Raw genomic sequence first — 13,622 nt, forward strand, 5'->3', positions numbered from 1 at the left:
ATGGGAAATATTGTGATATGTATAAAAGTCTCATGGCCAGAGTGAGGCGACAAGCTGGGAATTCTCAAAGGTTTTTGTTTTGAATGTAGATTTTGGGAAATATAAGAATCTCTAGCTGCTAGGATGTGATGGTGATCTGGGTACATTTGGTCTTCATCAGAATGTGTCATTGATCCACCCTGTCTCTCTGGCATGGGGGGAAGGCTGGAGGATTCCAGTGGACACCTGGTATTTAGATAGGTGCTCCCAAGTCTCAGGTCAGAGGAATTTGGACCAGGGGCAGTGACTCACTGAGAATTCACAGAACAAATAACACTATTCAGGGAGCTAGAACAGTTTGTGACCTGCCAACTAGGAACACTGCTGTCTCTCAAAGTGGAGAAATGCATCAGCTATAATGAAGAATCTTGCCAATGTACAAGTATAACTGTTAAGATTCTGGCCCCAGTGGATCAGTTTGTGGATTCATTTCCCCACTGTGTAAACGGCATACCTGCCCCCCGCCCCCGCAAGTTTGTGCGTAAAGAAATTCACAGAAAGAATATCCTCTGTTTTACAGAGGAAATGCGTATTCATTTCTTTTTTTATTTAGGGCTTGCCTCAAGGTGTGTTAGGAAGATTTGAGCCTGGGTAGAATATTCCTCTGAACCTCATTCATTCTGTTATGTGACTAATAGCTTTTCTTTTTTTCTTTTTTTTTGCTTTGCTCATTGTCTATATTTTTGTAAACATCTGAAAAATGTTTACATTTTTAAAAAATCCTTTTATTTATTTTTTAAATATAAATTTATTTATTTTAATTGGAGGTTAATTACTTTACAATATTGTATTGTTTTTGCCATATATCAACATGAATCTCCACAGGTATATGCGTGTTCCCCATCCTGAACCCCCCTCCCTTCTCCCTCCCCGTACCATCCCTCTGGGTCGTCTCACTGCACCAGCCCCAAGCATCCAGTATCATGCATCAAACCGGGACTGGTGATTCGTTTCTTATATGATATTATACATGTTTCAATGCCATTCTCCCAAATCATCCCACCCTCTCCCTCTCCCACAGAGTCTAAAAGACTATTCTATACATCTGTGTCTCTTTTGCTGTCTCGCACACAGGGTTATCCTTACCATCTTTCTAAATTCCATATATATGCTTTACTATACTGTATTGGTGTTTTTCTTTCTGGCTTACTTCACTCTGTATAATAGGCTCCAGTTTCATCCACCTTGTTAGAACTGATTCAAATTTATTATTTTTAATCATTGTGTATAGGTACCACAGTTTTCTTATCCATTCATCTGCTGATGGACATCTAGGTTGCTTCCATGTCCTGGCTATTATAAACAGTGCTGCAATGAACATTGGGGTACACGTTTCTCTTTCAATTCTGGTTTCCTCAGTGTGTATGCCCAGCAGTGGGATTTCTGGGTCATAAGGCAGTTCTATTTTCAGTATTTTAAGGAATCTTCACACTATTCTCCATAGTGGCTGTACTAGTTTGCATTCCCACCAACAGTGTAAGAGGGTTCCCTTTTCTCCACACCCTCTCCAGCATTTATTGCTTGTAGACTTTTGGATCACAGCCATTCTGACTGGTGTGAAATGGTACCTCATTGTGGTTTTGATTTGCATTTCTCTGATAATGAGTTATGTTGAGAATCTTTTCATGTGTTTGTTAGCCATCCGTATGTCTTCTTTGGAGAAATGTCTATTTATTTCTTTGGCCCATTTTTTGATTGGGTCATTTATTTTTCTGGAATTGAGCTGTAGGAGTTGCTTGTATATTTTTGAGATTAGTTGTTTGTCAGTTGCTTCATTGCTAATATTTTGTCCCATTCTGAAGGCTGTCTTTTCACCTTGCTTATAGTTTCCTTTGTTGTGCAGAAGCTTTCAAGTTTAATTAGGTCCCATTTGTTTATTTTTGCTTTTATTTCCATTATTCTGGGAGGTGGGTCATAGAGGATCTTGCTGTCATTGATGTCAGAGAGTTTTGCCTATATTCTCCTCTAGGAGTTTTATAGTTTCTGGTCTTACATTGAGATCTTTAATCCATTTTGAGTTTATTTTTGTGTATGATGTTAGGAAGTGTTCTAGTTTCATTCTTTCACAAGTGGTTGACCAGTTTTCCCAGTACCACTTGTTAAAGAGATTTTCTTTAATCCATTGTATATTCTTGCCACCTTTGTCAAAGATAAGGTGTCCATAGGGGTGTGGATTTATCTCTGGGCTTTCTATTTTGTTCCATTGATCTATATATCTGTCTTTGTGCCAGTACCATACTGTCTTGATGACTGTGTCTTTGTAGTAGAGCCTGAAGTCAGGCAGGTTGATTCCTCCAGTTCCATTCTTCTTTCTCAAGATTGCTTTGGCTATTTGAGGTTTTTTTTTGTATTTCCATACAAATTGTGAAATTATTTGTTCTAGCTCTGTGAAAAATACCATTGATAGCTTGATAGGGATTGCATTGAATCTATAGATTGCTTTGGGTAGTATACTCATTTTCACTATATTGATTCTTTTGATCCATGAACATGGTATATATTTCCATCTATTTGTGTCCTTTTTTGATTTCTTTCACCAGTGTTTTATAGTTTTCTATATATAGTTTCTTTAGGTAGATATATTCCTAAGTATTTTATTCTTTTCGTTGCAATGGTGAATGGAATTGTTTCCTTAATTTCTCTTTCTATTTTCTCATTAGTAGTGTATTGGAATGCAAGGGATTTCTGTGTGTTGATTTTCTATCCTGCAACTTTACTATATTCGTTGATTAGCTCTAGTAATTTTCTGGTGGAGTCTTTAGGGTTTTCTATGTAGAGGATCATGTCATCTGCAAACAGTGAGAGTTTTACTTCTTCTTTTCCAATAATTTCCTTTTATTTCTTTTTCTGCTCTGATTGCTGTGTCCAAAACTTCCAAAACTATGTTGAATAGTAGTGGTGAAAGTGAGCACCCTTGTCTTGCTCCGGACTTTAGGGAAAATGTTTTCAATTTTTTACCATTGAGGATAATGTTTGCTGTGGGTTTGTCATATATAGCTTTTATTATGTTGAGGTATGTTCCTTCTATTCCTGCTTTCTGGAGAGTTTTTATCATAAATGGATGTTGAATTTTCTCAAAGGCTTTCTCTGCATCTATTGAGGTAATCATATGGCTTTTACTTTTCAATTTGTTAATGTGGTGTATTATATTGATTGATTTGTGGATATTGAAGAATCCTTGCATCCCTGGGATAAAGCCCACTTGGTCATGATATATGATCTTTTTAATGTGTTGTTGGATTCTGATTGCTAGAATTTTGTTAAGGATTTTTGCATCTATGTTTATCAGTGATATTGGCCTGTAGTTTTCTTTTTTTGTGGCATCTTTGTCAGGTTTTGGTATTAGGGTGATGGTGGCCTCATAGAATGAGTTTGGAAGTTTACCTTCCTCTTCAATTTTCTGGAAGAGTTTGACTAGGATAGGTGTTAGCTTTTCTCTAAATTTTTGGTAGAATTCAGCTATGAAGCTCTCTGGACCTGGGATTTTGTTTGCTGGAAGATTTCTGATTACAGTTTCAATTTCCATGCTTGTGATGGGTCTGTTAAGATATTCTATTTCTTCCTGGTTCAGTTTTGGAAAGTTGTACTTTTCTAAGAACTTGTCCATTTCTTCCACGTTGTCCATTTTACTGGCATATAATTGCTGAGAGTAGTCTCTTATGATCCTTTGTATTTCTATATTGTCTGTTGTGATCTCTCCATTTTCATTTCTAATTTTATTGATTTGATTTTTCTCCCTTTGTTTCTTGATGAGTCTGGCTAATGGTTCGTTAATTTTATTTATCCTTTCAAAGAACCAGCTTTTGGCTTTGTTGATTTTTGCTATTGTCTCTTTTGTTTATTTTGCATATATTTCTGCCCTAATTTTTAAGATTTCTTTCCTTCTACTAACCCTGGGGTTCTTCATTTCTTCCTTTTCTAGTTGCTTTAGGTGTAGAGTTAGGTTATTTATTTGACTTTTTTATTGTTTCTTGAGGTATGCCTGTATTGCTATGAACTTTCCCCTTAGCACTGCTTTTACAGTGTCCCACAGGTTTTGGGTTGTTGTGTTTTCATTTTCATCCATTTCTATGCATATTTTGATTTCTTTTTGATTTCTTCTGTGATTTGTTGGTTATTCAGCAGCGTGTTGTTCAGCCTCCATATGTTGGAATTTTTAATAGTTTTTCCCCTGTAATTGGGATCTAATCTTACTGCACTGTGGTCAGAAAAGATGCTTGGAATGGTTTCAGTTTTTTTGAATTTACGAAGGCTAGATTTATGGCCCAGGATGTGATTTATCTTGGAGAAGGTTCCGTGTGCACTTGAGAAAAAGGTGAAATTCATTGTTTTGGGGTGAAATGTCCTATAGATATCAATTAGGTCTAACTGGTCTGTTGTATCATTTAAAGTTTGTGTTTTCTTGTTAATTTTCTGTTTAGTTGATCTGTCCATAGGTGTGAGTGGGGTATTAAAGTCTCCCACTATTATTGTGTTATTGTTAATTTCCCCTTTCATACTTGTTAGCATTTGTCTTACATATTGCGGTGCTCCTATGTTGGGTGCGTATATATTTATAATTGTTATATCTTCTTCTTGGCTTGATCCTTGATCGTTATGTAGTGTCCTTCTTTGTCTCTTTTCACTGCCTTTGTTTTAAAGTCTGTTTTATCTGATATGAGTATTGCTACTCCTACTTTCTTTTGGTCTATATTTGCATGGAATATCTTTTCCAGCCCTTCACTTTCAGTCTGTATGTGTCCCCTGTTTTGAGGTGGGTCTCTTGTAGAAAACATATATAGGGGTCTTGTTTTTGTATCCATTCAGCCAGTCTTTGTCTTTTGGTTGGGGCATTCAACCCATTTACGTTTAAGGTAATTACTGATAAGTATGATCCCGTTACCATTTACTTTATTGTTTTGGGTTCTGGTTTACACACCCTTTTTGTGTTTCCCGTCTAGAGACCATCCTTTAGCATTTGTTGGAGAGCTGGTTTGGTGGTGCTGAATTCTCTCAGCTTTTGCTTGTCTGTAAAGCTTTTGATTTCTCCATATTTGAATGAGATCCTTGCTGGGTACAGTAATCTGGGCTGTAGGTTATTTTCTTTCATCACTATAAGTATGTCTTGCCATTCCCTCCTGGCCTGAAGAGTTTCTATTGAAAGATCAGCTGTTATCCTTATGGGAATCCCATTGTGTGTTATTTGTTGTTTTTCCCTTGCTGCTTTTAATATTTGTTCTTTGTGTTTGATCTTTGTTAACTTGATTAATATGTGTCTTGGGGTTTATCCTGTTTGGGACTCTCTGGGTTTCTTGGACTTGGGTGATTATTTCCTTCCCCATTTTAGGGAAGTTTTCAACTATTATCTCCTCAAGTATTTTCTCATGGTCTTTCTTTTAGTTTTCTTATTCTGGGACTCCTGTGATTCAAATATTGGGGCATTTAACACTGTACTGGAGGTCTCTGAGATTGTCCTCATTTCTTTTAATTCGTTTTTCTTTTTTCCTCTCTGATTCATTTATTTCTACCATTCTATCTTCTACTTCACTAATCAATCCTATCTTCTGCCTCCGTTATTCTATTTGTTGCCTCCAGAGTGTTTCTGATCTCATTTATTGCATTATTCATTATGTATTGACTCTTTTTTATTTCTTCTAGGTCCTTGTTAAACCTTTCTTGCATCTTCTCAATCCTTGTCTCCAGGCTATTTATCTGTGATTCCATTTTGATTTCAAGATTTTGGATCATTTTCACTATCATTATTCAGAATTCTTTATCAGGTAGATTCCCTATCTCTTCCTCTTTTGTTTGGTTTGGTGGGCATTTATCCTGATCCTTTACCTGCTGGGTATTCCTCTGTCTCTTCATCTTGTTTATATTGCTGAGTTTGGGGTGGCCTTTCTGTATTCTGGCAGTTTGTGGAGTTCTCTTTATTGTGGAGTTTCCTCGCTGTGGGTGGGGTTGTACTGGTGGCTTGCCAAGGTTTCTTGGTTAGGGAAGCTTGTGTCGGTGTTCTGGTATGTGGAGCTGGATTTCTTTTCTCTGGAGTGCAATGAAGTGTCCAGTAATGAGTTATGAGATGTCAATGGTTTTGGAGTAACTTTGGGCAGCCTGTATATTGGAGCTCAGGGCTGTGTTCCTGTGTTGCTGGAGAATTTGCATGGTATGTCTTGCTCTGGAACTTGTTGGCCCTTGGGTGGTGCTTGGTTTCAGTGTAGGTATGGAGGCATTTGATAAGCTTCTGTCAGTTAATGTTCCCTGGAGTCAGGAGTTCTCTGGTGTTCTCAGGATTTGGACTTAAGCCTCCTGCTTCTGGTTTTCAGTCTTATTTTTACAGTAGTCTCAAGACTTCTCCTTCTATACAACATCATTGATAAAACATCTAGGTTAAAGATGAAAAGTTTCTCCACAGTGAGGGACACCCAGAGAGATTCACAGAGCTACATGGAGAAGAGAAGAGGGAGGGGGGAGTTAGAGGTGACCTGAATGAGATGAGGTGAAATCAGTAGAGGAGAGAGCAAGCTAGCCAGTAATCACTTCCTTATGTGCACTCCACAACTGGACTGCTCAGAGATGTTCACAGAATTATACAGAGAAGAGAAGAAGGAGGAAGGAGACAGAGGTGGCCAGGAGGATAAAAGGGGGAATCAAAAAGAGAGAGACAGATCCAGCCAGTAATCAGTTCCCTAAGTGTTCTCCACTGTCTGGAACATAGAGATTCTCAGAGTTGGTTAGAGAAGAGAGGGGGTAGGGAGGAGACACAGGCGACCTGGTGGAGAAAAAGGAGAGTCCAAAGGGGGAGAGAGCAGTCAAGCCAGTAATCTCACTCCCAAGTAAAAATGGGTACTGAAGATTGGGTTCTTAAAGGTATTAAATTGATAACAAATACCAAAAAGCAAAAATTAAAAATCTAGAGTAGAGTTTGGAATTTCAAAAATACAATATTAAAGAAAAGAAGGGGAAAAAAAAGAAAGAAAAAAAAGTCACAAAAATTATTGAATATATATATATATATATATATATATATATATGAAGTTTGCTTTTAAAAAATAGGGTCTTTTTTTTTTTTGCAAAGTAATAGTAGGTTATAAAAGTGAAAATTAGGCCTCGGGGACAGTGTCGCGATGTGGTTCGAGGTTCTCCCCGGGATTGCCGTCATGGGCGTGTGCTTGTTCATCCCGGGAATGGCCACCGCGCGCATCCACAGGTTCAGTAACGGGGGCAAGGAAAAAAGGGTTGCCCGTTATTCATATCAGTGGTATTTGATGGAAAGAGATAGGCGCGTCTCTGGAGTAAACCGTTACTATGTGTCAAAGGGTTTGGAGAACATTGATTAAGGAAACGTTTTCCTGGTTGATGAAGAACAACTCAGTCGTGCTCTTCTATCCCTGCTAGTAGATTATGCAGCATATTGTGTAGCATGCATTGTATTTTGTAATGTGTAATAAAAATAAAAAATAAAAAAAAAATTAAAAAAAGTGAAAATTAAAGGAGTAATAGAGGACTTAAAAATTTAAAAAAAATTAAAAAAAGAATGATCATAAAAATAGTAAAAATATATCTAGGACTTTCTCTGGTGTTGTGGGCATTGTGGGGTCAGTTCATTTTTGGATAGTTCCTTGGTCCGGCTTATATTTCTCAAGATCTATAGGCCCCTTCCTATGAAGTTGGTACTAACGACAGGGTTTTAATCTATTGCACCTGTCACTTCCAAGCCGGTTCCCTCTGTTTTAGTTTCTTCTGTTTGCTGGTCTTTTCAGTGTCTGACTTCTGCCCTGACACAAAGGGGGCAGTGGTGGACACTTTTTTAGGCTCACTTGTTCAGTCACGCTGTGGAGAGGGAGGGATGCTGCAAACAAATAACATTGGCGTGCGCTCACAGTGTCTCAGCAACACTGGGCCTGCCCGAGTTCACGGCGCGTGTCCCCTCCCTGCCCACACTGCTCAGGCTCTAGGTTGCTCTGCTGGGAACTGTCCAAGGCTGGCCCTGGGCTGCAAGCACCTCCCAGGTCTAAGCCGCTCAGGTTCAGGCACTGGGGTAGTCCTCAGAGGCACAGACTCGGTTGGGCCTGCACTTTGTGCCCTTCCCAGGTCCGAGCAGCTCAGGTGATGAGGTGTTTGGCAAGCTCGGTCGCTGCGACTTATCGCCTCCCACGTCCCTACCACTCGGTTTTCTGGGTGTACAACTTGCGCACCTTCTCAGGCGGATGTTGACTGTCCAGAACCCCAAGAAATCTTAGTTAGCAAAGAAGCCTGCTTGCAGTTTGGTAGATAATGTCTCTCTGGGGCTGCGATTGCCCCCTTCCGGCTCTGGCTGCCTGTCACTGGAGGGGGATGGTCTGCAGCCGGCTAGTTCTGTTCAGTCCTTTGTTCTGTACGCGGGCCTGGCGGTGTCTTGGGGCTTTTCGAGTGGTAGCTCTCCCACAGTCTGGTTTGCTAGCCCAAGTTAGTTCGCTCAGATTGCCCTCAGGGCATTCAGGCCAGATCCTTACTCTAAGCAATGCAGCCCGTGCCTCCCTGCCCAGCCCCCGCTTGCTAGTGGCGGGTGCAGGCGTCTGCAGTGCTTCTCCGCTGGGGGAGTTACTGTTGGGCTCGTAATCTGTGGGTTTTAATTATTTATTTATTTTTCCTCCCAGTTATGTTGTCCTCTGTGGTTCCAAGGCTCGCCATAGACTCGGCAGTGAGAGTGTTTCCTGGTGTTTGGAAACTTCTCTCTTTTTAAGACTCCCTTCCCGGGATGGAGCTCTGTCCCTACCTCTTTTGTCTCTTTTCTTGTCTTTTATATTTTTTCCTATCTCCTTTCAAAGACAATGGGCTGCTTTTCTGGGTGCCTGATGTCCTCTGCCGGCATTCAAAGTTGTTTTGTGGAATTTACTCAGCATTTAAATGTTCTTTTGATGAATTTGTAGGGAGGAAAGTGGTCTCCCCATCCTATTCCTCTGCCATCTTAGGCTGCTCCTTCCTCCCTTAGATCCAGGAGCCATAGCTGGACACATATCCTCCAGACAAGACAAAACAAAAAGGGCGACTAATAGCTTTTCCTTATAACCACATAAAAAAATGATACTGCTTTAGAAAAGAGCATTCCATGTCTCTTTGGTTGTTCAGACAATCGGGCATGTCTGACTCTTTGAGAACCCCATGGACTGCAGCACACCAGTCTTCCCTGTCCTCCACCATCTCCCAGAGTTTGCTCAAACTCATGTCCATTGAGTTGAAGACACCATCCAACAATTTGATCTTCTGTCATCCCCTTTTCCTCCTGCTTTCAGTCTTTCCCAGCATCAGGGACTTTTCCAATGAGTCAGCTCTTTGCATCAGGTGGCCAAAGTATTGGACCTTCAGCTTCAGCATCAGCCCTTTCAATGAATATTCAGGGTTGATTTCCTTTAGGATTGACTGGTTTGATCTCCTTGCTGTCCCTTGGACTCTCAAGATCTTCTCTAGCACCACAGTTTGAAAGCATCAGTTCTTTGGTGCTCAGCCTTCTTTATGGTCCAACTCTCACATCCATACATGACTACTAGAAAAACCATACCTTTGACTATTCAGACCTTGTTGGCAAAGTGATATCTCTGCTTTTTAATACACTGGCTAGGTTGGTCATAGCTTTTCTTCTAAGGAGCAATGTATTTTAATTTCTTGGCTATAGTCACCATCCACAGTGACGTTGGAGCCCAAGAAAATAAAGTCTGTCATTGTTTCCATTATTTACCCTTCTATTTGCCATAGTGTGATGGGACTGGATGCCATGATCAAAAAATGTTAATTTTTTGAATGTTGAGTTTTAAGCTAACTTTTTCACTTTCCTCTTTCATCTTCATCAAGAGGCTCTTTAGCTCTTCTTCTCTTTCTGCTATTATGGTGGTGTCATCTGCATATCTGAGTTTATTGATATTTCTCGCAGAAGTCTTGATTCCAGATTGTGATGAATCCAGCCTGGTATTTCTCACTATGTACTCTGCATAGAAGTTAAATTAGCAGGGTGACAATATACAGCTTTGACGTACTCCTTTCCCAGTTTTGAACCAATGCATTGCTCCATGTCCAGTTCTACCAGTTGATTCCTGACCTGCATGCAGATTTCTCAAGAGGCAGGTAAGGTGGTCTGGTATTCCCATCTTTTCAGAATTTTCCACAGTTTGTTGTGATCCACACAGTCAAAGGCTTTAGCATAGTTCATGAAGCAGAAGTAGATGTTTTTCTGAAATTCGCTTACTTTTTCTGTGCTCCAGTGAATGTTGACAATTTGATCTCTGGTTCCTCTGCCTTTTCTAAATCCAGCTTGTACATCTGGAAGTTCTCTTTTCACATACTGTTGAAGCCTAGCTTGAAGGATTTTGAGTGTAACCTTGCTAGCATGTGAAATGAGTGCAATTACGTGGTAGTTTGAACACTCTTTGGCATTGCCCTTCTCTGGGATGGGAATGAAAGCTGTCCATGTCTCTAGTGAATTGCTTATCTTTCTTAAAGCAGAGTGAATTGCATGCATTGTCATTCTTATGTATTTTCTAACATAAGTGAAAGTGTTAATTGCTTAGTCTCTCTGACTCTTTGCAATGCCATGAACTTCAGCCCACCAGGCTCCTCTGTCCATGATTCTCCAGGCAAGAATACTGGAGTGAATTGCCATTCCCTCCTCCCGGGGATCTTCCCGATCCAAGGGTCGAACCTGGGTCTCCTGCGTTGCCATAAGATTCCTTACCATCTGAGCCACCAGGGAAGCCTTGACATAAGAGAGACACTAAAGCTATTAATTGTTTGAGACTGTATGACAGATTTTGAGGACCACTTAAAAGAACGCTGTGCAAAACAATAGAATCAGACCCTGAGCTCACCAAAAAGTTTAGCATGTGCAGGGGGCTTTGAGCACAGTTAATAGACTAACCTCTTTTGCTGATTTTGCCAGGGTATCTCTCAGAAGTAAGCAGAAGTGATACATTTTTATGTGTAACACACATAACATTGGTGTACCTGGAAGATTCTTGTTAGTTTTGAGCAAGGATAAAATACGGTAGCTACAAAAAATGCCAAGAACATTTCAGAGGCTCTAATTTCAGTGTGTGTCTGTTATGGCCAGTACACTAGTTGTGGGAACAGGCTTTCCACAGCTTCTGTCTGTGGATCTTGGTTCCACTTGTCCTTTTGACTTAAAGAATTAATTCTTGGCTTAATCCCAGAGGCACAGCAGTGAAGAGAAAAATAGATTTTCACCTAGACAATTCAGACTCTGTGGAAGGACTGGCTACATAATTTGTAGGGTCCAGTGCAAAATGAAAATGCTGGGTTCCTTGTCCAAAACTTATTAAGAATTTTAAGCCTGTGACAGTCGGGCATTAAAGCAGGCTCAGGCCCCTTGAAGTACAGAGCTCTATGTGACCGCACAGGTCACATGCCAGGAAGCTGGACCAGCTCTTTGGTCTGGAAATATAAAGGTTGAGAAGGATTTGCTTAAATCTGCACAGTTTAGAAAGCAATAGCAGAATGGGTAAATTTTGTTTATGGAATCGCTCAATATTAAATTTATGGAAACCACTGTAGTTCCCAGGTGGATATTGGCAGCCACTCCTTCTATGCAAAAGAAGCAAATGCCTTCTTGGAGAAGCTGCACAGGGTGGATCTGAGAGTTTCTATATTTGTGGCAGCCACAGGTTCAGTAGAGCCACAGAGGGTCGAGTGGTGACCCCCGAAGGCTCAGTCTGGGTATAGTTGACATTCTTGAATTCCTGGGATAATCACAGAAGGCTGATAGTGAATGTTTTGTTTGTGGACCAGACCTGGGTAGCTTTCATTCTGTATATAGAGTGGCGGTTCTCACAAAACTTAGAAGAGACAGGAAAGCATTGCCTACAAGGTTTTGTGTGTGGCAGTGATGGGATCCGGTGACTTGCACTTAACTCACCGTGTGTTTATAGCCACTCTTCTCACTGATTCTTGGTTTGCACAGCTGGTCAGCTTTTACTGGATGGACTGTAATGATAGAGGAGAAAGCAGTAACTCTGAGGAATGTTTCAGAGCCATTGGGAAACTAGTAGGAGACTATTGCTTGGTTCTTTTTGTTATAACATGAAGTATTAAGCAAAACATAAATTTTACTAGATGACAAAAATCAAAACATAACAGAGAAATTTCTTCGGTATTTAAATCCACAAGAAAAGAGTAGATGCCATATTTTTAATGCAGTAGTCACATATAAATATTTGTTTCTAAACAAAATCATTCTTAGAGACAACATCTTACTCATCAAGATGTTTAATAAAACATCTATTTCTGATGAGAAAAAAAATAACACATGCAGGGACATGAAACCAACATTCGTGGAATGGCTTACTATATTAGGGTCTTCCCTTGTGAATCAGCTGGTAAAGAATCTGCCTGCAATATGGGAGACCCAGGTTCAATCCCTGGGTTGGGAAGATTGGAGAAGGGAATGGCTACCCACTCCAGTATCCTGGCTTAGAGAATTCCATGAACTGTGTAGTCCATGGGGTCACAAGGAGTTGGACACAACTGAGTGACCTTCACTTCACTTCACTTCACTGACTGTATTAGACACCTTCGTATGTAGCATCCTTAGTTTATGTGACTGCCACTCCGAGATAAGGAAGATGTGGCTCAAAAAGCAAACATTGCACAAACAATGTGCTTCTGTAGGATGTCAATTAATAGTTGTCCCACAATAGTCAAATGCTTGAGAAAATACTTGATGTTATCAAGCATTCGAGAAGGTTAGGAGACTTGGACTATATAATTGATATTCCTTTGCTGTTTGCTATTTTCCCTCTTCTTCCCCATGAGGTTTAGAGGTTTCTTCTGGCCCTGAGTTCTGACAGTAGGAAAAGCTGCTGTCAAAAAGCAATAAGGGAAACAGTATCATCTGTATCCTTGTAGACATCTGCAGGCTGGTGGGGGTATACTTGAAGGACAGAGAGTCTTCATGGAATCCCTGGAATTTTACTGTAAAGTTTTGCTATGTAAGTCAGACATCAGTGGCTGGATCTGCTTCTGTTCCCAAAAATATCCAGAGAGGTGTAGTCAGGAATGTTTGCTGGAGAACACTGGACACTCGGTATTGTAGTCAGTCTTTGGAGTTAGCATTTCAATTTCCAAGATTTGGCTCAGTTATCTAAATACAGTTTTTTGAGTAAAACAGATTTAGTTTTAGAGTTACTGTGTGCTCTGTAAAATCTGCAAGACATCCTCAGTTAGGTTGAAATAGGATCACAGTAATAAGAGAAGGCTTCTTATCTGGTATGATTAGGTCTTGGTTCGGTAGATGGTGCAGTGGTAAAGAATCCACCTGCCATTGCAGGAGATGGAAGAGGCCTGGATTCAGTCTTTGTGTTGGGAAGATCCCCTGGAGGAGGAAATTGCCACCCACTCCAGTATTCTTGCCTGGAATATTCCATGGACAGAGGAGCATGGCGGCCTACAGTCCATGGCGTTGCAGAGTTGGACACGTTGACCAACTAAGCATGCCCCCACGTAGCCCCAAATTCATTAAAATCACGAATTACTTAAAAGCAATACATATACATCTTAAACATTTTAATTAAAAATGTTAATGTACATCCATCAGACCATTTGTTATTGTCAGGCAAGTG

The 13,622-nt window shown here is 40.2% G+C and overlaps 2 protein-coding genes across 4 annotated transcripts in view; both read left to right on the forward strand.

The window, feature by feature from the left end:
* PDE11A (phosphodiesterase 11A) overlaps positions 1-13,622 on the forward strand; it is a 462,517-nt gene that overhangs the window by 120,096 nt on the left and 328,799 nt on the right. The window lies entirely within an intron of this gene.
* Positions 7,125-7,469, forward strand: LOC114113123 (NADH dehydrogenase [ubiquinone] 1 alpha subcomplex subunit 1-like). Its single transcript, XM_042243673.2, has one exon. It carries the CDS (start codon positions 7,143-7,145, stop codon positions 7,353-7,355), a length of 213 nt encoding a protein of 70 aa, XP_042099607.1. The 5' UTR covers positions 7,125-7,142; the 3' UTR covers positions 7,356-7,469.

Source organism: Ovis aries, chromosome 2 (genome assembly GCF_016772045.2).
Source record: "Ovis aries strain OAR_USU_Benz2616 breed Rambouillet chromosome 2, ARS-UI_Ramb_v3.0, whole genome shotgun sequence".
NCBI classification, from domain to species: domain Eukaryota; kingdom Metazoa; phylum Chordata; class Mammalia; order Artiodactyla; family Bovidae; genus Ovis; species Ovis aries.